The 25311-nt window shown below is 51.6% G+C and overlaps 1 protein-coding gene across 3 annotated transcripts in view; it reads right to left on the bottom strand.

Moving 5' to 3' along the window:
• Positions 1–4457: 4457 nt before the first annotated feature.
• The window catches only part of helz (helicase with zinc finger), a 52117-nt gene continuing 31263 nt past the window's right edge, over positions 4458–25311 (bottom strand). For 2 of the 3 annotated variants that reach the window (XM_031893984.1, XM_031893983.1), the window contains exons 20-31: positions 23602–23785; positions 22437–22665; positions 20329–20539; positions 18986–19034; positions 18670–18854; positions 17861–18071; positions 17123–17199; positions 16140–16701; positions 15214–15448; positions 13402–13906; positions 8375–8627; positions 4458–6035 (exon numbers count right to left, since the gene is read on the bottom strand). In XM_031893984.1, coding sequence (XP_031749844.1) covers positions 5692–6035; positions 8375–8627; positions 13402–13906; positions 15214–15448; positions 16140–16701; positions 17123–17199; positions 17861–18071; positions 18670–18854; positions 18986–19034; positions 20329–20539; positions 22437–22665; positions 23602–23785 — 3045 coding nt within the window. In that variant the 3' untranslated portion in view covers positions 4458–5691. 3 annotated transcript variants of the gene reach the window in all.

Consider the following 25311-nt stretch of genomic DNA (forward strand, 5'->3'; position numbering starts at 1 on the left):
GGGGCGGGGCCTGACTCACCTTTCCCTCACCTTTAACCCTTCCAATGCTTAAACTCCCACTGGCGTTACCTCTATGTGAGGAGAAAAGCAGCACTAAGAGAAGGTAGGTGGGTACTAGGGTGGGTAAGGTAGGTGGGCACTAGGGTGGGTAAGGTAGGTGGGCACTAGGGTGGGTAAGGTAGGAGGGCACTAGGGTGGGTAAGGTAGGAGGGCACTAGGGTGGGTAAGGTAGGTGGGCACTAGGGTGGGTAAGGTAGGTGGGCACTAGGGTGGGTAAGGTAGGAGGGCACTAGGGTGGGTAAGGTAGGTGGGCACTAGGGTGGGTAAGGTAGGTGGGCACTAGGGTGGGTAAGGTAGGAGGGCACTAGGGTGGGTAAGGTAGGAGGGCACTAAGGGTGGGTAAGGTAGGAGGGCACTAGGGTGGGTAAGGTAGGAGGGCACTAGGGTGGGTAAGGTAGGAGGGCACTAGGTGGTATAGGGGGGTAAGGTAGGAAAGGCACTAGGGTGGGTAGGTAGGAGGGCACTAGGGTGGGTAAGGTAGAAGGGCACTAGGGTGGGTATGGTAGGTGGGTACTAGGGTGGGTGGGTAACTAGGGTGGTAAGGTAGGAGGTACTAGGGTGGGTAAGGTAGGAAGGTACTAGGGTGGGTAAGGTAGGAGGGCACTAGGGTGGGTAAGGTAGGAGGGTACTAGGGTGGGTAAGGTAGGAGGGCACTAGGGTGGGTAAGGTAGGAGGGCACTAGGGTGGGTAAGGTAGAAGGGCACTAGGGTGGGAAAGGTAGGAAGGTACTAGGGTGGGTAAGGTAGGAGGTACTAGGGTGGGTAAGGTAGGAAGGTACTAGGTGGGTAAGGTAGGAGGGCACTAGGGTGGGTAAGGTAGGAGGGGCACTAGGGTGGGTAAGGTAGGAGGGCACTAGGGTGGGTAAGGTAGAAGGGCACTAGGGTGGGTAAGGTAGGAAGGTACTAGGGTGGGTAAGGTAGGAAGGTACTAGGGTGGGTAAGGTAGGAGGGTACTAGGGTGGGTAAGGTAGGAAGGTACTAGGGTGGGTAAGGTAGGAAGGTACTAGGGGTGGAAGGTTAAGGTAGGAAGGTACTAGGGTGGGTAAGGTAGAAGGGCACTAGGGTGGGTAAGGTAGGAAGGTACTAGGGTGGGTAAGGTAGGTGGGTAAGGTAGAAGGGCACTAGGATGGGTAAGGTAGGAAGGTACTAGGGTGGGTAAGGTAGGAGGGTACTAGGGTGGGTAAGGTAGGAAGGTACTAGGGTGGGTAAGGTAGGAAGGTACTAGGGTGGGTAGGTAGAAGGGCACTAGGGTGGGTAAGGTAGGAAGGTACTAGGGTGGTAAGGTAGGTGGGTACTAGGGTGGGTAAGGTAGAAGGGCACTAGGGATGGGTAAGGTAGGAAGGTACTAGGGTGGGTAAGGTAGGAGGGTACTAGGGTGGGTAAGGTAGAAGGGCACTAGGATGGGTAAGGTAGGAAGGTACTAGGGTGGGTAAGGTAGGAGGGTACTAGGGTGGGTAAGGTAGGAGGGTACTAGGGTGGGTAAGGTAGGAAGGTACTAGGGTGGGTAAGGTAGGAGGTACTAGGGTGGGTAAGGTAGAAGGGCACTAGGATGGGTAAGGTAGGAAGGTACTAGGGTGGGTAAGGTAGGAGGGTACTAGGGTGGGTAAGGTAGGAGGGTACTAGGGTGGGTAAGGTAGAAGGGCACTAGGATGGGTAAGGTAGGAAGGTACTAGGGTGGGTAAGGTAGGAGGGTACTAGGGTGGGTAAGGTAGGAGGGTACTAGGGTGGGTAAGGTAGGAAGGTACTAGGGTGGGTAAGGTAGGAGGGTACTAGGGTGGGTAAGGTAGGAAGGTACTAGGGTGGGTAAGGTAGGAGGGTACTAAGGTGGGTAAGGTAGGAGGTTACTAGGGTGGGTAAGGTAGGTGGGTACTAGGGTGGGTAAGGTAGGTGGGGGCCTAATGGGCAGAGGGGCCGGGGGCAGATCCCTGGCGGTCTAAGACGGGACACGGTCTATGGGAGAGACATCTCTTTGCCCAGGCGGCTGTCTCCTCCAGCTGTGGGGAGTGGGATGCCAGTCAGGGTGTCGGCCAATCAGGGGGCCCTACTGTGTGGGGATAAATCGCATTGGGGAGACTCCGACCTCCAAAGAACACAACTAAAAACTGATCCTGGTTCTGCTTAACTGGAGGGGGAGGAGCTAGGTTTTGGGGCGTGTCTTGCCTATTAGTGACCCCTCCCCCCCAGATGAATGAAAGATGAGGGGCATGGTGTACCCCAGTACCGACCCGAGACTGGGCTGAGCCCTTGGTACTGAGCCCAAACTACTGAGATCATGTGACCGGGCTGTGAGGCTGCAGGGGGCGCTGTGACCATGTTTGGGCTCATCTTCTGGCCTGGTTTGTTCTGTTTTGGCCAAATGCAAAAATGACTGATTTTGACATTCAAACAATTTGCCCCCAGGAGTCACATGGGCATGGAGAGGGGCACAGAGCATTGACCCAGTCAGGTATGGGCCTGTGCCACCCAGCAACGTGCCCATAGGAATGTGCCACCCAGCAACGTGCCCAGTCGCAACGTGCCACCCAGCAACGTGCCCATAGGAATGTGCCACCCAGCAACGTGCCCAGTCGCAACGTGCCACCCAGCAACGTGCCCATAGGAATGTGCCACCCAGCAACGTGCCCACTCTCAATGTGCCACCCAGCAAGGTGCTCACTCGCAATGTGCCACCCAGCAACGTGCCCACTCGCAATGTGCCACCCAGCAACGTGCCACCTAGTAGCCCAATGGCAGCCACTATTGATCCCACTGTATTCACCCGCCGGCCCCCTTGCTCAGCCCCGCCCCCAACAGTAGCACCAAATGCCCCCCTGGCACCACCCCCCCAGTCCCAATAAAGCGGCAAAGTGTCGGTTTTTTGAATGTCACATTTTAATGTAAACATCAAATAAATGTACCAAAATTGTTTTTTTTCTGTTTTTGTTTTTTTAAAACCAGAAAAAAAAAAGAAAGGAAAAAAAAAATGGAAGCGGCACAATCGTTATTTTTCTTTTTTCCCCCCCAAAACCACGGCGGGGGGGGGGGGGGCAGGTAGCGGGGGGGACGCTGGGTACAAACATTGACACATGCATAGTGAAAAGAAACAGCATTTTTACTAAATTCACACATTTCTTCCTTAAAAACAAGTCATGAAATTCTACTGAGCACCGGCGGCCCCACTGACTTCCCATGATTCCCAGCGGCGGCCCCACTGACTTCCCATGATGCCCAGCGGCGGGCCCCACTGACTTCCCATGATTCCCACCGGCGGCCCCACTGACTTCCCATGATTCCCACCGGCGGCCCCACTGACTTCCCATGATTCCCAGCGGCGGCCCCACTGACTTCCCATGATTCCCACCGGCGGCCCCACTGACTTCCCATGATTCCCACCGGCGGCCCCACTGACTTCCCATGATTCCCAGCGGCGGGCCCCACTGACTTCCCATGATGCCCAGCGGCGGGCCCCACTGACTTCCCATGATTCCCAGCGGCGGGCCCCACAGGCGCTTCCCATGATTCCCAGCGGCGGGCCCCACAGGCGCTTCCCATGATTCCCAGTGGCGGGCCCCACAGGCGCTTCCCATGATTCCCAGCGGCGGGCCCCACAGGCGCTTCCCATGATTCCCAGCGGCGGGCCCACTGACTGGCGCTTCCCATGATTCCCAGTGGCGGGCCCCACAGGTGCTTCCCATGATTCCCAGCGGCGGGCCCCACAGGCGCTTCCCATGATTCCCAGCGGTGGGGCCCACTGACTGGCGCTTCCCATGATTCCCAGCGGCGGGCCCACTGACTGGCGCTTCCCATGATTCCCAGCGGCGGGCCCACTGACTGGCGCTTCCCATGATTCCCAGCGGCGGGCCCCACAGGCGCTTCCCATGATTCCCAGCGGCGGGCCCCACAGGCGCTTCCCATGATTCCCAGCGGTGGGCCCACTGACTGGCGCTTCCCATGATTCCCAGCGGTGGGCCCACTGACTGGCGCTTCCCATGATTCCCAGCGGCGGGCCCACTGACTGGCGCTTCCCATGATTCCCAGCGGCGGGCCCCACAGGCGCTTCCCATGATTCCCAGCGGCGGGCCCCACAGGCGCTTCCCATGATTCCCAGCGGTGGGCCCACTGACTGGCGCTTCCCATGATTCCCAGCGGCGGGCCCACTGACTGGCGCTTCCCATGATTCCCAGCGGCGGGCCCCACCGGCGCTTCCCATGATTCCCAGCGGCAGGCCCACTGACTGGCGCTTCCCATGATTCCCAGCGGCGGGCCCACTGACTGGCGCTTCCCATGATTCCCAGCGGCTCGGGTAATGAGCCCCAACCCACTTGGCTTTCTTCTTTTTTTGTCCATTTAAAAGTATATTGATTTCTTCTAATATATATAATATTTCTCTATAGATTCGCTTTCCTTTTGCCCGGGGGGTCGGCGGCTCCTCTCTGCGCTTCCCCTTTAAATGGAAAGTCGCCGTTTCGCCGATTTCTCTCGCTATTTGGGAAATGGGAAACTAAATGGAAACAACAATGTCCTGGCGACTTCCTTGCTGCTCCGCCCCCTGGTGGCGCCGACAGGGACTTTGCATCTGGGCAGTTTATGGGTTAAAATTGGTCGCATTTTACAATAAAACGGCACTTTAAAAACTTCATTTTTTTTTTCTATATTTTATTTTCAGTAATTGCACCAATAAGACGACTCCGCCCCTTGGCCCCCTGCCGTATAAAGTCTGGAGAAGCAATGGGCGCGGGGAGCAGCCAATCGGGGAAGGGACAGTAAAATGTTTAAAACTGCTGCGTTTTCATTAAAAACAGAAAAAGAAAAAAAAAGAAGGCGGGAAAGGGTTAAAAGCGAGAGAAAGCTGCAAAGGGGCGGGGCCTGGCACAGGGACCCCCACGCGGCGCCAACAATATTACGGAACAAAGGGAAAGGCGACTATTTTTTATTTCTTTTTTTTTTTTTTATAATTTTTTTAAAAGAACCGACAAAAGAAAATTCTGCCTTTTTTTTTTTTTTTTTGTGCGTTTTTTTCCCCGCGGAGCCCGAGGAATTCCCGGCGCCTAAAGTCACGCGAGATTTATGACACTTAGGAAATAAAAATTGTTCTCCGACATAAAAGCGAGGGGCTCGCAGAACGAGACTTTTCTACCCCGAAACGTCTGCAATTTTTTTTGTTTTTTTTGTTTCTTACAAGACGCAGATTTAGCAGCAAAGCGATGAATTTGATTGGGTGAATCCTCACATATAAATACACGCGTGTGCGCCCCACGTATATCCACACAGGCACCGTGACCCCGCCCACTGCGCCGCAGCACCAATGATCAGGAACATGATTGAGCCGGGGCAGTATTTATCTTACCCAGGGGGCACCTGGGGGGAGGTGCAATTAGGCGCAGTGGGCGGAGTCCCAAGGTCACACAGCCAAAACGTGTGTATTGTTCTCTCCCCGCGGAGTTATACGCACACGCACACACGTGTTTCTTCACACGCATACAGAGAGAAAATAAAAATGGCTGAAGGGTAAGGCGGAGCCTATTTAACTCATCAACATCAACCAAAAAGCTAAAACGAGAAGTTTTTTCTACAAAAAGAAAAAAAAAAGTGTATTGGGGGGGGGGGGGGGTCGCATTATAAAAACCATGGGGGGGGGGGGGCGAGGGGGCGTTTATTTAAAATAGGAGTAAAAGCCGTTATTTCCCGCCGAACTGCCCAGGCTCAGCTCCTGAAACAAAGACAAAGGGTCGCTATTTTTTTTTGCCTGCTCTGGGGGGGGCTTGGGCCTGGGGGGGGCGCGCAGGGCGCTGGCGTAAGACATGGTGGGCTTGTTGCCCCCGACGCTTTGCTGCATGGCGGCAGCGCCGTTGGGCTCTACAATCTGCTTGTTGGGCATGAGCGGCGGGAACTGGCCCAGGTGCTGCAGGACATTGTAGTTGAAGGAGGCGGGGAGGGGCTGCATGTTCTCCGCCTTCAGCTGCTCCTCCGGGGGCTTCACCATTTTTGGGGGCACAACTGGAAAAAGACAGAGAAATTGTATTATTATTATTGGCCGGTTCCTTGCAAATCATGCGCCAATCCCACCCCCACCCGCAGGCAATGCCCAGCGGCCAGGAACCCAGGAAGGCTTCTGGGGGACCAATTATTAACAAAGAAGGGGGGCCAATAGGGCAGAAAGAAGGGGGAGCCAATAGGGCACAAGGAAAGGGGGGCCAATATGGCACAAGGAAAGGGGGACCAATAGGGCACAAGGAAAGGGGGGCCAATATGGCACAAGGAAAGGGGGACCAATAGGGCACAAGGAAAGGGGGACCAATAGGGCACAAGGAAAGGGGGGCCAATAGGGAACAAAGAAGGGGGGCCAATAGGGCATAAAGAAGGGGGGGCCAATAGGGCACAAGGAAAGGGGGACCAATAGGGCACAAGGAAAGGGGGACCAATAGGGCACAAGGAAAGGGGGGCCAATAGGGCACAAGGAAAGGGGGGCCAATAGGGCACAAGGAAAGGGGGGCCAATAGGGCACAAGGAAAGGGGGACCAATAGGGCACAAGGAAAGGGGGACCAATAGGGCACAAGGAAAGGGGGACCAATAGGGCACAAGGAAAGGGGGACCAATAGGGCACAAGGAAAGGGGGACCAATAGGGCACAAGGAAAGGGGGGCCAACAGGGCACAAGGAAAGGGGGGCCAACAGGGCATAAGGAAAGGGGGGCCAACAGGGCACAAAGAAAGGGGGACCAACAGGGCACAAAGAAAGGGGGACCAATATGGCACAAGGAAAGGGGGACCAATATGGCACAAAGAAAGGGGGACCAATATGGCACAAAGAAAGGGGGCCCAATATGGCACAAAGAAAGGGGGCCCAATATGGCACAAAGAAAGGGGGCCCAATATGGCACAAGGAAAGGGGGACCAATATGGCACAAGGAAAGGGGGACCAATATGGCACAAGGAAAGGGGGACCAATATGGCACAAAGAAAGGGGGACCAATATGGCACAAAGAAAGGGGGACCAATATGGCACAAGGAAAGGGGGGCCCAATATGGCACAAGGAAAGGGGGACCAATATGGCACAAAGAAAAAGGGACCAATATGGCACAAGGAAAGGGGGGCCAATATGGCACAAAGAAAGGGGGACCAATATGGCACAAGGAAAAAGGGACCAATATGGCACAAGGAAAGGGGGGCCAATAGGGCACAAAGAAAGGGGGGCCAACAGGGCACAAGGAAAGGGGGGCAAACAGGGCACAAGGAAAGGGGGGCAAACAGGGCACAAGGAAAGGGGGGCCAACAGGGCACAAGGAAAGGGGGGCCAACAGGGCACAAGGAAAGGGGGACCAATATGGCACAAAGAAAGGGGGACCAATATGGCACAAGGAAAGGGGGGCCAATATGGCACAAAGAAAGGGGGACCAATATGGCACAAAGAAAGGGGGACCAATATGGCACAAGGAAAGGGGGGCCAATATGGCACAAGGAAAGGGGGGCCAATATGGCACAAAGAAAGGGGGACCAATATGGCACAAGGAAAGGGGGGCCAATATGGCACAAAGAAAGGGGGACCAATATGGCACAAGGAAAGGGGGACCAATATGGCACAAAGAAAAAGGGACCAATATGGCACAAGGAAAGGGGGGCCAATATGGCACAAAGAAAGGGGGACCAATATGGCACAAGGAAAAAGGGACCAATATGGCACAAGGAAAGGGGGGCCAATAGGGCACAAAGAAAGGGGGGCCAACAGGGCACAAGGAAAGGGGGGCCAACAGGGCACAAGGAAAGGGGGGCCAACAGGGCACAAGGAAAGGGGGGCCAACAGGGCACAAGGAAAGGGGGGCCAACAGGGCACAAGGAAAGGGGGCCAACAGGGCACAAGGAAAGGGGGCCAACAGGGCACAAGGAAAGGGGGGCCAACAGGGCACAAGGAAAGGAGGGCCAACAGGGCACAAGGAAAGGAGGGCCAACAGGGCACAAGGAAAGGAGGGCCAACAGGGCACAAGGAAAGAGGGGCCAATATGGCACAAGGAAAAAGGGACCAATATGGCACAAAGAAAGGGGTGCCAACAGGGCACAAGGAAAGGGGGGCCAACAGGGCACAAGGAAAGGGGGGCCAACAGGGCACAAGGAAAGGGGGGCCAACAGGGCACAAGGAAAGGGGGGCCAACAGGGCACAAGGAAAGGGGGGCCAATATGGCACAAAGAAAGGGGGACCAATAGGGCACAAGGAAAGGGGGCCCAATATGGCACAAAGAAAGGGGGACCAATAGGGCACAAGGAAAGGGGGGGGCACCAATATGGCAGCGCCCCTCATCTGTATCAATACAAACAGAGGAGCCTGTGGATACGCTATGTACCTAACATGTCCCTGGGTGGCGCTGTTCTGCTGGATCCATTGCACGGAATGTTCTGGTAGGGCACAGAGGGGGCGCCACTGATCCACATTTCTGGGGACGAGTAGCTGAATGGGGCTTGGGGGTTCTGCTCTTCCAGATCCTTCCGCTGCCCAAGGCTCTCCTGGCACATCCCTAAATCATCAGAACCGGTGTGTGCGGAGCTCACAGATATTCTTCTTTGGTACAACGGCCTCCCGGGTCCTCTGGGTTCATACTGGAACAGCAAGAGGGGACACAATAAGCTGTACCCCCATACTGTACTGTCTAAGGGAAACACTATGGCACCTCCTACCCATATGTATAAATACAAATATACAGAGAGGGAATGTTCTGGGCACACAATAAGCTGTACCCCCATACTGTACTGTCTAAGGGAAACACTATGGCACCCCCTACCCATATGTATAAATACAAATATACAGAGAGGGAATGTTCTGGGCACACAATAAGCTGTACCCCCATACTGTACTGTCTAAGGGAAACACTATGGCACCTCCTACCCATATGTATAAATACAAATATACAGAGAAGGAATGTTCTGGGCACACAATAAGCTGTACCCCCATACTGTACTGTCTAAGGGAAACACTATGGCACCTCCTACCCATATGTATAAATACAAATATACAGAGAAGGAATGTTCTGGGCACACAATAAGCTGTACCCCCATACTGTACTGTCTAAGGGAAACACTATGGCACCCCCTCCCATATGTATAAATACAAATATACAGAGAAGGAATGTTCTGGGCACACAATAAGCTGTACCCCCATACTGTACTGTCTAAGGGAAACACTATGGCACCCCCTACCCATATGTATAAATACAAATATACAGAGAGGGAATGTTCTGGGCACACAATAAGCTGTACCCCCATACTGTACTGCCTAAGGGAAACACTATGGCACCCCCTACCCATATGTATAAATACAAATATACAGAGAGGGAATGTTCTGGGCACACAATAAGCTGTACCCCCATACTGTACTGTCTAAGGGAAACACTATGGCACCCCCTCCCCATATGTATAAATACAAATATACAGAGAGGGAATGTTCTGGGCACACAATAAGCTGTACCCCATACTGTACTGTCTAAGGGAAACACTATGGCACCTCCTACCCATATGTATAAATACAAATATACAGAGAAGGAATGTTCTGGGCACACAATAAGCTGTACCCCCATACTGTACTGTCTAAGGGAAACACTATGGCACCCCCTACCCATATGTATAAATACAAATATACAGAGAGGGAATGTTCTGGGCACACAATAAGCTGTACCCCCATACTGTACTGTCTAAGGGAAACACTATGGCACCCCCTACCCATATGTATAAATACAAATATACAGAGAGGGAATGTTCTGGGCACACAATAAGCTGTACCCCCATACTGTACTGTCTAAGGGAAACACTATGGCACCCCCTACCCATATGTATAAATACAAATATACAGAGAAGGAATGTTCTGGGCACACAATAAGCTGTACCCCCATACTGTACTGTCTAAGGGAAACACTATGGCACCCCCTACCCATATGTATAAATACAAATATACAGAGAAGGAATGTTCTGGGCACACAATAAGCTGTACCCCCATACTGTACTGTCTAAGGGAAACACTATGGCACCCCCTACCCATATGTATAAATACAAATATACAGAGAAGGAATGTTCTGGGCACACAATAAGCTGTACCCCCATACTGTACTGTCTAAGGGAAACACTATGGCACCCCCTACCCATATGTATAAATACAAATATACAGAGAGGGAATGTTCTGGGCACACAATAAGCTGTACCCCCATACTGTACTGTCTAAGGGAAACACTATGGCACCCCCTACCCATATGTATAAATACAAATATACAGAGAAGGAATGTTCTGGGCACACAATAAGCTGTACCCCCATACTGTACTGTCTAAGGGAAACACTATGGCACCCCCTACCCATATGTATAAATACAAATATACAGAGAAGGAATGTTCTGGGCACACAATAAGCTGTACCCCCATACTGTACTGTCTAAGGGAAACACTATGGCACCCCCTACCCATATGTATAAATACAAATATACAGAGAAGGAATGTTCTGGGCACACAATAAGCTGTACCCCCATACTGTACTGTCTAAGGGAAACACTATGGCACCCCCTACCCATATGTATAAATACAAATATACAGAGAAGGAATGTTCTGGGCACACAATAAGCTGTACCCCCATACTGTACTGTCTAAGGGAAACACTATGGCACCCCCTACCCATATGTATAAATACAAATATACAGAGAGGGAATGTTCTGGGCACACAATAAGCTGTACCCCCATACTGTACTGTCTAAGGGAAACACTATGGCACCCCCTACCCATATGTATAAATACAAATATACAGAGAGGGAATGTTCTGGGCACACAATAAGCTGTACCCCCCATACTGTACTGTCTAAGGGAAACACTATGGCACCCCCTACCCATATGTATAAATACAAATATACAGAGAAGGAATGTTCTGGGCACACAATAAGCTGTACCCCCATACTGTACTGTCTAAGGGAAACACTATGGCACCCCCTACCCATATGTATAAATACAAATATACAGAGAAGGAATGTTCTGGGCACACAATAAGCTGTACCCCCATACTGTACTGTCTAAGGGAAACACTATGGCACCCCCTACCCATATGTATAAATACAAATATACAGAGAGGGAATGTTCTGGGCACACAATAAGCTGTACCCCCATACTGTACTGTCTAAGGGAAACACTATGGCACCTCCTACCCTTATCTACAGAAGAATTATGCGGAGCTATATGAAGTAATGTCTAGGAGGAAAAAGACAAAGCGACACTCCCCCTAGGGGCAAAAGAGAAAGCGACACTCCCCCTAGTGGCAAAAGAGAAAGTGACACTCCCCCTAGGGGCAAAAGAGAAAGCGACACTCCCCCTAGTGGCAAAAGAGAAAGCCACACTCCCCCTAGTGGCAAAAGAGATAGCGACACTCCCCCTAGTGGCAAAAGAGATAGTGACACTCCCCCTAGTGGCAAAAGAGATAGTGACACTCCCCCTAGTGGCAAAAGAGATAGCGACACTCCCCCTAGTGGCAAAAGAGATAGCGACACTCCCCCTAGTGGCAAAAGAGAAAGCCACACTCCCCCTAATGGCAAAAGAGAAAGCCACACTCCCCCTAGTGGCAAAAGAGATAGCAACACTCCCCCTAGTGGCAAAAGAGAAAGCCACACTCCCCCTAGTGGCAAAAGAGATAGCGACACTCCCCCTAGTGGCAAAAGAGATAGTGACACTCCCCCTAGTGGCAAAAGAGAAAGCGACACTCCCCCTAGTGGCAAAAGAGAAAGCCACACTCCCCCTAATGGCAAAAGAGAAAGCCACACTCCCCCTAGTGGCAAAAGAGATAGCAACACTCCCCCTAGTGGCAAAAGAGATAGCAACACTCCCCCTAGTGGCAAAAGAGAAAGCCACACTCCCCCTAGTGGCAAAAGAGAAAGCCACACTCCCCCTAGTGGCAAAAGAGAAAGTGACAGTGCCCCTAGTGGCAAGAGAGAAAGCGACACTCCCCCTAGTGGCAAAAGAGAAAGTGACACTCCCCCTAGTGGCAAGAGAGAAAGTGACACTCCCCTAGTGGCAAGAGAGAAAGTGACAGTGCCCCTAGTGGCAAGCGAGAAAGTGACAGTGCCCCTAGTGGCAAGAGAGAAAGTAACAGTGTCCCTAGTGGCAAGAGAGAAAGTGACAGTGCCCCTAGTGGCAAGCGAGAAAGTGACAGTGCCCCTAGTGGCAGTGCCAGTAGTGCAAGGCGCCACAGGTAGGGGGTGTAGGCGCTATGGAGCAGAGGCGGATAATAATTGGGGGTAAGTGCCGGTGCATGAGAGCGTATGTAACGCTGCCATTAGCAGGGGAGGGGGAGACGCACGTTCTTTAATCCATTATCCGGCTTTTCCCGCAGGCTAAACCCCCCGTGTGTCAGCACAAAGCCCCCTCTCCCTCCTCCCATTAAAGCTCCACTGACACTAAGTCTCACTTTCATCTCTGCCTTCAAAGAGATTACTTACACTCGGGCACCATCCCGGGCACTTAGTGTTCTCTCACCCCACAATGAGCCAATCCAGTCGCTTCCTTTCCCCTGTAACCCTCCAGCACCCAGAACTCAACTTGGCCCAATGGAACAATGGAAACCCCTGCACTGCTGAATCTGCCACCAACAGTACAACCATAGCTACTTATGCCTGTGTGATTCCTATATACAGCTCGTCTGTATCACTCATGTATTATATGGGATAATGTACCCCCTACTGTAAATGATAAGGATATTAGCAGTCACTGAGGGGTTCTGTGCCCATATAAAGGCACAAGGCTGCAGGCTGAGTTATACAGGGAACTCTGAGTATCACTCATGTATTATAAGGGATACTGTACCCCCTACTGTAAATGATAAGGATATTAGCAGTCACTGAGGGGTTCTGTGCCCCCCATATAAAGGCACAAGGCTGCAGGCTGAGTTATACAGGGAACTCTGAGTATCACTCATGTATTATAAGGGATAATGTACCCCCTACTGTAAATGATAAGGATATTAGCAGTCACTGAGGGGTTCTGTGCCCCCCATATAAAGGCACAAGGCTGCAGGCTGAGTTATACAGGGAACTCTGAGTATCACTCATGTATTATAAGGGATAATGTACCCCCTACTGTAAATGATAAGGATATTAGCAGTCACTGAGGGGTTCTGTGCCCCCCATATAAAGGCACAAGGCTGCAGGCTGAGTTATACAGGGAACTCTGAGTATCACTCATGTATTATAAGGGATAATGTACCCCCTACTGTAAATGATAAGGATATTAGAAAGATATTAGAGAACACTTACTTTAATCCCACCAGGAATGAACAAGCACCCTGTTTACCGTACCCAAGCCACACTCTCCCGTCCCCACAGTCCCACACCCCCAGTGCTGGGCACTAAGGATTTACCTCTTCTAGGGTGTGGAGTGAAGAGGTGGACACTGCCCGAGACGCAGGCGGATGAAATGGTTCCTGACCAGCTGGCGGCTGTGGATGGTTCTGGTGCAACTGGTGCATGAACGGGTTCTGTTGGGGTCTGTGCGGAAGTGGGGGCATCCCATAATGAAAGCCCTGCCCCATTAAGGGGTTCTGCGCAAGGCTAGCATAGGTCCATGAGCCGTCGTGCTGTAGGTATTTGAGGGGTGGGGGAGTCGTGTGTCCCGGGGGCAAGGGGTAAATGTGCCCCATGTGCTGGGCAAAGGCTGGGGGGTTGCTCATCTCCATGTCTCGGCTGTTCTCACTGAAGTTGGGGTACTGGGCGCCATGGCTCGAGGAAGGGGATGATAGTGCTGGTGGGCTTCTGGCCTGGACCTGCCTGTACTGTAACAGTCTGGATTGGGGGGGCGGCATTTCCGATAGGTCTCTGCCTTCGCTGGGATCGTGATGAGACAGCTCTCGTAGGAACTCCTGGAACCTGCCGAGAAAAGCGGGGAGACTGTCACCCAACAACCCCCAACTGGGGGCCAATAAACATGCACTAGAACCTGCCCCCCTCCTCTACACGAGACACTGCAGGGAAACTCATACCCATTGGTACCACTAGAACCTGCCCCCCTCCTCTACCCGAGACACTGCAGGGAAACTCATACCCATTGGTACCACTAGAACCTGCCCCCTCCTCTACCCGAGACACTGCAGGGAAACTCATACCCATTGGTACCAATAGAACCTGCCCCCCTCCTCTACCCGAGACACTGCAGGGAAACTCATACCCATTGGTACCAATAGAACCTGCCCCCCCCCCTCCTCTACCCGAGACACTGCAGGGAAACTCATACCCATTGGTACCAATAGAACCTGCCCCCCTCCTCTACCCGAGACACTGCAGGGAAACTCATACCCATTGGTACCAATAGAACCTGCCCCCCTCCTCTACCCGAGACACTGCAGGGAAACTCATACCCATTGGTACCACTAGAACCTGCCCCCTCCTCTACCCGAGACACTGCAGGGAAACTCATACCCATTGGTACCAATAGAACCTGCCCCCCTCCTCTACCCGAGACACTGCAGGGAAACTCATACCCATTGGTACCAATAGAACCTGCCCCCCTCCTCTACCCGAGACACTGCAGGGAAACTCATACCCACTGGTACCAATAGAACCTGCCCCCCCCCTCCTCTACCCGAGACACTGCAGGGAAACTCATACCCATTGGTACCACTAGAACCTGCCCCCCTCCTCTACCCGAGACACTGCAGGGAAACTCATACCCATTGGTACCACTAGAACCTGCCCCCCTCCTCTACCCGAGACACTGCAGGGAAACTCATACCCATTGGTACCAATAGAACCTGCCCCCCTCCTCTACCCGAGACACTGCAGGGAAACTCATACCCATTGGTACCACTAGAACCTGCCCCCCTCCTCTACCTGAGACACTGCAGGGAAACTCATACCCATTGGTACCACTAGAACCTGCCCCCCTCCTCTACCCGAGACACTGCAGGGAAACTCATACCCATTGGTACCACTAGAACCTGCCCCCCTCCTCTACCCGAGACACTGCAGGGAAACTCATACCCATTGGTACCACTAGAACCTGCCCCCCTCCTCTACCTGAGACACTGCAGGGAAACTCATACCCACTGGGTACTATACCTGGTACCACCAGAACCTGGTCTGGACTGGGATTCAAACTAGACCCTGGCATTTCCAGTACCCAGAGGCCCAACCTGAATAACTGGACAAACCAAAGGGACACCCAAACTAACCCCTACCTGGAGTAAGCTGCTTCCGACTCCTCCTCAGCACTGGGAATCTTCCAGTTTGGTCTGACTAGCGGCGGCTGCTGGGGGATCGCCATCGCTTGCTGGGGGAGATGCTGCAGGTGGGGGTGGTGCGGGGGGTAGGGGATGTTTCCTTGGGTCAGGAAAGCGCTGTGTTCGTTCCATTGCTGGAGTCGTGTCTGCTGTTGCCTTAACGTTTCCAAGGCCACGTTGCCGTGTAAGCGATCTGTAAGGCCATAAAAAGCTGTCAGTAAGCGCCAGGCTTGCCCAGTAACGCCATCAGCTACAGCCCTGTGGGCTGCTCATTGCCCAGAAACCAAGATGAACAAACCATACGGCAATGCCGCTGAGCCGGTACCATTGGCTCCCTGCTGCCCCCCACCGGGAAATGTGTCCCCAGGCAATTTCAACCCAATGGGGGAGATTTGGGCAGTTAAATCCCAATTTGCAGTAATTGCACCCTGCGTGCCTATGTGTTAGGCCACACCTGCCACATTCATTCTGCTTTGCCCCAGAAAAGCTTTGGCATCAGAATGCGGAGATTGTTCTGTCTCCCTATCAGCAGCAGCAGATCCGCGTCATTCATTTGGGACCCAATGTGCATCAAGTCATAGCGGCAGATTTACCCAAATGTGAGTTTAGAGCTAAATCCATAAAAACTCACCCCCGTTCTGCTCATTCCTATGGGATTTTTAGAATGGTATTTATCAACAGGTTAGAACTCGCCATTTGATAAATACGCTTCCCATAGGAACGAACAGAACGGGGGTGAGTTTTTATGGATTCAGCTCTAAACTCACATTTGGATAAATGTGCCCCTTAGTGGGCAATACCCACCTGTGCAACACCCCCTAGCAATATTACTGGCATGGATGGGGGCACTGTGCCCAGTGGGGAATGGATTCCCAGGCACTTACCCAGCGTCTCTCCAGCACCCATGCTTTGGGGGCCATCTTCCATAAAATTATTCATATGTGATGAGAGCAGGGGGTTGTGCTGGGGAAGCGACCGGAGGGGGGCGACATCTGGAAGCATGGGGGGAGGCGGCTGTTCGGACATCATTCCGTCGGCGCCGGGAGAATGCGGCCGGCCAGGCATCGGGTTATTAAAGAACGAGTGATTGGCTCCGGGAGGGAAGGCGGGAGAAAGCTGCGAGCCCTGCGGCGCCGGCGGCTGAGTTAGATGGTTAAGCTGTGGGACAAGCTGGCCCGGTTGCGGAGGTATTTGGTTTTGTAGTTCTGATAAATGGTTCTGTTGCTGGGTGAGCACGTTCTGCTGCTGTATGGAAAACGGGGGGCGCTGGAGCTGGGAGAGGTGCTGGTAGTGCCGGCTGGGCAGGGGGAACTGCGGCTGTGGGGGGGCAAGGTGCACATTCAGGTGCCTCTGACTGGGATTTTCTTTCCGGTGAAATTTAGGGTTAAGAAATGCGGTGTTTCCTCGGGAATCTGGACTTCTCTGTGCGTTTGGGTCCATGTCGCCCTGTACGGAGAAATGATGCATTAGGAAAGGGGTTGTGCAGAACCGTGGGGCAGGGGTTCTTACAGCTCAGTAATGGGACAGAACAAATATGGCAACAGGGCCCATAAGGAATGGGGTTCTGCAGAACCGTGGGGCAGGGGTTCTTACTGCTCAGTAAAGGGACAGAACAAACATGGCAACAGGGCCCATATAATGCATTAGGAAAGGGGTTCTGCAGAACCGTGGGGTAGGGGTTCTTACTGCTCAGTAATGGGACAGAACAAACATGGCAACCGGGCCCATATAATGCATTAGGAAAGGGGTTCTGCAGAACCGTGGGGTAGGGGTTCTTACTGCTCAGTAATGGGACAGAACAAACATGGCAACAGGGCCCATATAATGCATTAGGAAAGGGGTTCTGCAGAACCCAGTCGGGATTTACCGGTTTAGGTTCCAGAGGCTTTTTCTCTGGAGTACGAAGCTTGTTCAGATCCGTTCCTTGATTGCTTTCGCTTTTACCTGGAAAGAAATGGAAAGAGAACCTTACTGAATTGGCCTGACTGCCCAGTACAATCTAGTCTGCCAGGGGCCTGGGCTGCCCAGTGCATTCCCAGTCTGCCAGGGGCCTGGGCTGCCCAGTACATTCCCAGTCTGCCAGGGGCCTGGGCTGCCCAGTACATTCCCAGTCTGCCAGGGGACTGGGCAGCCCAGTACATTCCCAGTCTGCCAGGGGCCTGGGCTGCCCAGTGCATTCCCAGTCTGCCAGGGGCCTGGGCTGCCCAGTACATTCCCAGTCTGCCAGGGGCCTGGGCTGCCCAGTACATTCCCAGTCTGCCAGGGGACTGGGCAGCCCAGTACATTCCCAGTCTGCCAGGGGACTGGGCTGCTCATTACATTCCCAGTCTGCCAGGGGACTGGGCTGCCCAGTACGTTCCAGTCTGCCAGGGGAGGGGGGTACAGAGAAATGGGCCGATCTCAGGGGCTTCTGATACAATTTGGCTGCTCACAAGTGTCACTTTGAAATATTATTTCCCCATCAGCCATCAGAAGGAAACAAAATGGCCACACCTCGGAATCAATATGGCCGCCGCTGGCCTGAATCCTGACAGTGTGAAACAGAATGGCTGATGCCCAGACTGTATACGGACTATTCCTGCCAAGGTTAGCAGTCGGTACCCACCATTACGATGCTGCTCGTGCTGATCTTTGTCCGGGTGCTGAAGAGGTTGCTGTGGGGGCCCCACGTTGACGGGAGAATGATGACCGAGGCCAAATGGGATGGGGGAGCCGCGGCCATGTGCCTGCAGGAGGTTCATGTTATACGCCATTGCTGTGTGCGTCATAAGCCGAGGGTCGACAGAAAACCTGCCCTGATAACTGGGCCACGGGACCTACAACAGAATATCAGGATGATTCCGGCCCAGTGGGTTGAGCTGAGGTACATAAGAGATCTCTAAAAAGATTAAAGGGGAAGTCTGCATGCAGCAGTGGGATGAAGCCATGTAAATAACAAGAAGCTGCACAATCACAGGGGGATCTGCTCATCTGGAAGGCCAGCCAATCAGGGACATATCTGGGATGAATAATTATTGTATATGGAACCTTGCTATAAGCTTAGGAGATGTCAGAGGCAATGGGGGGGTCTGAAGCCAAGACATGTGACTCTACTGCCTCCCACGCTACTACCCCCCCACCCCCAGAAGGAATCAGTAAGGGGGTGCTCTGTGAATGCTGACTGGCTAAGATTCTGGGGGAGACAGTAAAACATGGCCACAGGCTGAACTGCGACAAATTGGAAGCAGTCAGAAAGGGTTTCACCCCAAAAGTTTCTGTGCCCCCCAAAGGGAGAAATGCAATGTTACCGAGCACTCCCCCTCCATGTAAACCTGCTAAGGGACAGCCAAACAAGGGGAGCCATGGATATTCCCCCCCCAGGTTCTGTACGACACCCCCCATTGGGCAGCGCCATGGGCCGTTGGCAGTACTTACAGGTAAAGGCACAGACATGACCATGTTCCCTCCATAGACAGCGGGCACGTAGAGAATACTGGTGCCGGTGTGTGGGTCAATTCTCTGCACAGGGCTGGGAGACTTGCCGATGTTAGAGTGTGGGCCCAGCGGCGGCGTGTAGGCCCGGATAGGATTGCCAATCAGAACAGAGGGGTTCTGTTGAACTATAAGAGCAGAGGGAGAAAGACAATTAAAGTTCTATAGTAGGAAAGTCTCAGCACTTCAGTTCTACTGTGCAGTAAGGCAAGAGCCCAAAGCTCCGGTACTGATCCAACACTAACGTTATACTACATACCCAGTCCATCTCCTGGAAAGTGATCGTTCTGATTGTGGTGCCCCTTACACTGAAAGACAAAAGCACAGGTCACGACCCACTATAAAGGAGCCAAACAGAACCAACAGAGCTGCCAGCAGTGCCCCCCCCCCGGTCGCTATCACTACGCACAGCAATGGGCTTAAACAGCAATACCCATTGTATGGAAATGATCAACTGAGCAGATTCTAAGGGCAGGGGGGCACACAGAGGATCAGCAGGCATCACCCCTTTTGTGCTGCCCCACTGACGGGCACGGTGCCTGTATGGATAGTATGAATACTGGCACAGACATCTGCTCCATGAAGCCCCACCCGGGCCCAAGCCATGGGGTACAGGAAGGAGTGCGGATCCCCTGCAGATCCACTCTGTGTGCCCCTGCCCTAAAGGCTATTTAGCATGCATTTGCACTGGGAAACTAAGGCGACCTTACACAGGCAGAATTCAGCTGCCAATTGGAGTCCTTTAGATTCTACGGGCCTCCCCGATCAATATCTGACTAAAAACTGCCCAGGTGTTGATTGGGCACCACTTTGGTTCATTGATGTGATCCTCGGTGTGACGGCTCCCATACCGGTTGTTGGTCTAGGGCCAAACGACGGAATTAGCCTGGTATCACCCCCACCCTAGGTGGGCGTATTGGGAAAAGATCCTCTTGTTGTATGGCCAGTTCTGTAGTCAGTACTAAATGGCCACATGTGGAAAAACAAATACAGTTACTGAAGGCACCAGATCTCCCAGTGTGTGGCTGTTAAAGGAGACGGCAATTGGCCAAACAAGCAGATTTTTATCCAACACCCTCACAATGGGCCAATGCGGCCCTTGCCCCAACAGGATTTTTAAACCCGCCCAATCAACATCTGGCTGATTTTTGGCCAGTTACACGTTGCGGGTCATTAGGGGACAATAGAGGCTGAAGTGCGCGGCGGTGGCTCCGTAACTGCGAGTGTCTGTTCGAACATGACAAACAGAAGTGAAAGCAATGCATAATTTACCCCAAAACCGTTGGACCCCAATTGTAATTTCTACCAGACTAAGTGAGGTTGTGTTAAATATCAGGGGGCAACTAATGGGGCAGGCTGGCATCCTATCCACACAGGCAAGGAATGGGGGTTACTATGTGGCATATGCCAATGTGAGGGGGCAGTGCCCTCTTTGCTAATGAGCTGCACTATCAGACGTGGCTGTGAGACACCAGGGAAGGAATAGGATTTACTAAACCCGAGTGCTGTAAGTAAATGAGACCCGGGAGCACCCGTAGAACCGCCAGCTACCTCCCTGGCACGGTGCCCGAGCAATCTGACAATACATAGGCACCCCTTTACCTTTGGGGGGGACTGCTGCTGCTGCTGCTTGGAAGGGTTTCCTGAGTGCTGCTGTCGGAGGGCACGGGGAATAAACTCGGGAGCCAGCGGGTTCAGCACGTAGGTTTTCTTCAGCTCTAAGGCCTCTAGCTGGGATTTGATCTGCTCGAAGGTAATGCCGTGAAGGCTTTTGTTTTCATGGCAAATGCTGATGAACTGCTCCCAGAACTTCCTGCAAACAAGCAGAGCGTGTGAGTGGCCAAATGGTGCCCAACCGTGCCCAAAGCAACTAGTCTGTCTGCCCAGCCCCACTGCTCCCTACAAGCAGTTCTGCTACTGATACAGGGTCCGGAACGGTAAATATTGCATGAGAGATAACGTGATGGGCCAAAATATAGTTATATAGACAGGTAACAGTATATTATATAGTAAATTAAGTACCCCCTATTGTTCCTTATAATATATAGTGAATAAAGTGCCCCCTATTGTAACATATAGGGATATTATAAGCCCCCGAGGAGTTCCTTATAATTTATAGTGAATAAAGTGCCCCCTATTGTAACATATAGGGATATTATAATCCCCCGAGGAGTTCCTTATAATATATAGTGAATAAAGTGCCACCTATTGTAACATATAGGGATATTATAAGTCCCCGAGGAGTTCCTTATAATATATAGTGAATAAAGTGCCCCCTATTGTAACATATAGGGATATTATAATCCCCCGAGGGGTTCCTTATAATATATAGTGAATAAAGTGCCCCCTATTGTAACATATAGGGATATTATAAGCCCCCGAGGAGTTCCTTATAATATATAGTGAATAAAGTGCCCCCTACTGTAACATATATATATATTATAAGTCCCCGAGGAGTTCCTTATAATATATAGTGAATAAAGTGCCCCCTATTGTAACATATAGGGATATTATAAGCCCCCGAGGGGTTCCTTATAATATATAGTGAATAAAGTGCCCCCTACTGTAACATATAGGGATATTATAAGTCCCCGAGGGGTTCCTTATAATATATAGTGAATAAAGTGCCCCCTACTGTAACCATATAGGGATATTATAAGTCCCCGAGGAGTTCCTTATAATATATAGTGAATAAAGTGCCCCCTATTGTAACATATAGGGATATTATAAGCCCCCGAGGGGTTCCTTATAATATATAGTGAATAAAGTGCCCCCTATTGTAACATATATATATATTATAAGTCCCCGAGGAGTTCCATGACAATTTAAAAGCATGGAACTCCGAGGTGACTTTTAATATCCTCATATTTTACAACAGGGGGTACTTTATTTATTATAATATAGAAGTTTTAGTGAGTCATGTGACAGAAATGACATCACTAAGCTCTGATTACAACTGATGACATCACTAAGCACCGTTTATAAGGATATCATTTATAGTTTGGTCCCACAGGGAAATGACCCAACTGTATATTATCCTGTAATTGCATTTATTTGATGTTTGATGCCCCCAACCCACTCCCGTTATATGCCTATAATTATTCATTTGGGGCTGAAGGCACACAATCCAGCACCAATCGAATGCTTTCCCCAGTCGGGATGAGGGGCTACGCGGTGCAGGCATCTGTGGCGCTTATGGAAGAGACGCTGCAGGAATTTCTGTGCCTTTGAAGTCTAAGCCCTTTATCTGCCAATGATTTGTTTATACACCCCATCAGCTCTGTGTCTAAGCGCTGGGATTATCCCGGCCGCCACAATTACCCTTCTGCGCTTCTGGGAGCTGCTAATTGTTTGGGCAGCACGGTTTTTAACCCTTACTTGGCCCAAGTGCCCCGGCTGCTTTGTGGCGCTACATATACTACGCGCGCACGGATCGCTGACTTCATGGGGATCATTCTTCAAACTGCTCGGTTTGAGGGCAATAATGGCAAGCAAAGAAACGGTGTTTGTGGGGGTCTCACAGGAAACAATACTGACAGGGCTCTATAAAGGCACGTGGGGGGTCTGTAATGGGGGAGACGTGGGGGCAGGACTAGCGGCTGTTATCCAGCTGTTACTTGTATAGAATTCCACATACTGGAAAAGGGGGGCCGAGAGCTCTAAGTGGGTTCTGGGGGGGGGCCATTCCAGGAGGGCGCCAGTCAACCTACCTGCACCTTCCAATAGAGCACAAAGCAATGGGATCTCCTACTACAGCCACCAGGGACTGGGCTCGGGTAATGGCGGTGTTGAGCAGCTTATAATTGGAGAGGAAGCCGTAGTCCAAATCCTCAGTGGAATCTTCCAGAAGCTGCTCCTTCCGTTTGATTGGAGTCTGTTTGTGTTTGCAAGTGTGGCGCGTTCGCACCGTGCTGAGGAACAGGACCCGGAACTGTTTCCCTGCGGGCACAAAGCATTAGGCACCGGTTAACGGGCTTGATCAGCATGATCAACTTGCAATTGGTCTTCATTTTTCTTCAAGTTGAGAAGTTGCTTAGAACTGGCCATTCTATAACATACTAAAAGTTAAAATAAAGGTGAACTACGCCTTTAAGAAGGATGGCCGGATGCCAGTGTCTTACTGGGGATACCGGGAGAGGGTTAGGCTGGCCATACACGCACCGATAATATTGTCCGAAACCTCGAGTCGACCTGATATCGGTCGACTCGCCGATCGGCCCAGTTTAAAGATTTTGATCGGCCCAATAGAAGGCGCCTGAGCAAAATATGTCTTCGGGGCTGAATCGGCAGAAGGAGGTAGAAATCCTATTGTTTCTACCTCCTTATCTGCCGTTTCAGCCCTGAACGGTGTGTGGCGGGTTGTACGATCCAACATGTGGTCACCTTTACTATCCTACTTCTCTGTATATCCCTGCAGCCTGTAACAATGGTAACATGTTACCCACACATAATTGTAAAAATAAAGGGCTAAACATGGTAGGAAAATTCCCCCCCCCCCCCCCCCTTGCTTTCCAATGAGCAGCATATTTGTGCTTATTCACAACAGTAGGGGCTGCTGGGATTGTTATGGTACCTACAGATAAAACTGTCTCATATACTGGCGGCTCCTCCCTGCCATCCACATATGCCCTGGCACGGTGGGCACCTCCCCATAATTATTCCCATATGAGTGGGGTGAGGCTGCTCTTGCAAAGAAGGCCATGCCAGGGGGCAGAATGCTTCCCCAGACGTACAGACTGACGTATCAAGTGCCTTTCTGTTGTTTCTATCCGGACACACCCCGGTTAAGTGATTATGTGACAGACCTAGGAGCACCCCCAGATGCCTATAACCCTAGGAAATAGGTGAGAATTTGGACAATTAGCACCCACTCACCCTGAACATTCAACACTCTTTCCACGCTGATTTCCGACAGACGTTTTTTCCGCAGCTCTGCACGAATCCTGAATACTTGGTCGGCGTATGGCGTTACCACTCCAATGCTGCCCTCGTCCAACTTGCCCCAGGCCACCGGCCATTTCCTCCGTAGCTCCTCCACGCGTTCCACCACTTCAAAGACCTGCAAGATATGGAATGTGGTGTGTGTGTTAGCCCTGACTATGGTCGCCCGTAGGTGGCACCCCACTGCACCCCGGCACGGCAATAACCAGCAGCAACACAGAGTGGAGCTGCCCCTACTGATTAGCAGCACTTGGAAGCCAAAACCGGAATGAATCGGTCAATCTGATTGGCAGCCAAGTGGCATCACTCCCTGGAGGAAACGGAGCTCTCTCGTCCGTTGTGCAACACTCTCATTTAATTGCCTGCTTTAAATCCCTGCCAATATGGCTGCGAATGTCTGGGATAGGCTGAATTAATGGAGCCCTTTCTGCCCCTTTGTTCCCTACGCACAACGCTGAGCAGATATTTGTTAAGGACAAACCCAATCAGTGTATTGGAAAAGCCAGTGAAGAAAACATCTGTCTGATCCCCGCGTATGTGCAATCGATAGCCTGAGCGGCACTCAATAGCGGCCAATTGGATACTGCAGAGCCCGCTGAGACTTCCCTGACTGACGGAACAGAATTATTGATTGAGTCGCAGAAGGAAATTGCTTTGCGCTTGCCCTGGGGGATTGGAGAGGTAGGTGCCTGGGGAGAGAATCATTCAGATACCCCCCACGGGACACTGGGTAGGGATTGGACCTTAGTGGCCGAGGGCGCGGCTGAGTTCATCAATGCAATTCTCTAATGGAAGGAAAGTGACTGTACCAGTAAAAGCTGTATTGATCAGCCTGTGAATAATGAAACCATTTATTAATCATTTATTTAATCATTAAACATGCCCCCCCTCCCTTATGAGGCTACAATGACCCCTGTGCACATTGCTGCTGTACAGAAGCCCTCTGACTGAGATCCTGTATTTAACTGAACACTCACTATTCATGGAGCCATCACTGTCTCAGTACATAAAGTACATAATTAACGGCCTATTCTGCTGCTGATGTCCCACTCCCCCCACGCCTGGCAGGGACAATATTCTCTTCTAATGGATACAGCCTTCTATCCGTGTCCTCCCTTATCTCCCTAAATGCCAATCACATGCGGTGCCACCGACGTTCTCTCTAGGTCCCTGCCAGTTATTCCATGTAATGGGGCGGCTCAGTGATGCACAAAATGTCCCAGAGCCACATCCTATACTGTATATATACAGTTGTCATTTCCCTGGGACCAAACTGTAAATTACATCTTTATAAACAGTGTTTAGTGAGGTCATCATTTATAATCGGAAGTTAGTGATGTAATTTGTCACATGACTGACTTGTTATTGGGGTATAATAAAGTACCCCCTGTTCCATTGGCCTTGCCCCATTATATGGTCATGGAACTCCTCAGTGACAAAAATGCACATACATTAAAATGCCATAGAGAGACATTGGTGGGTGCCGTGTCCATTAAACCATTGCAGTAACTCAGCCTGGCCTATTGGATCCTCCTTAGGAGGTACCACAAGTTTATATTCTCATTACTCTACTGTCAGCAGCCAAAAGCAATGCTGTGTGTGTGCGCGAGTGTGACCCCCAGGTAACGCCGGTGCCAGTGTCTG

Source organism: Xenopus tropicalis, chromosome 10 (genome assembly GCF_000004195.4).
Source record: "Xenopus tropicalis strain Nigerian chromosome 10, UCB_Xtro_10.0, whole genome shotgun sequence".
Taxonomy (NCBI): Eukaryota; Metazoa; Chordata; class Amphibia; order Anura; family Pipidae; genus Xenopus; species Xenopus tropicalis.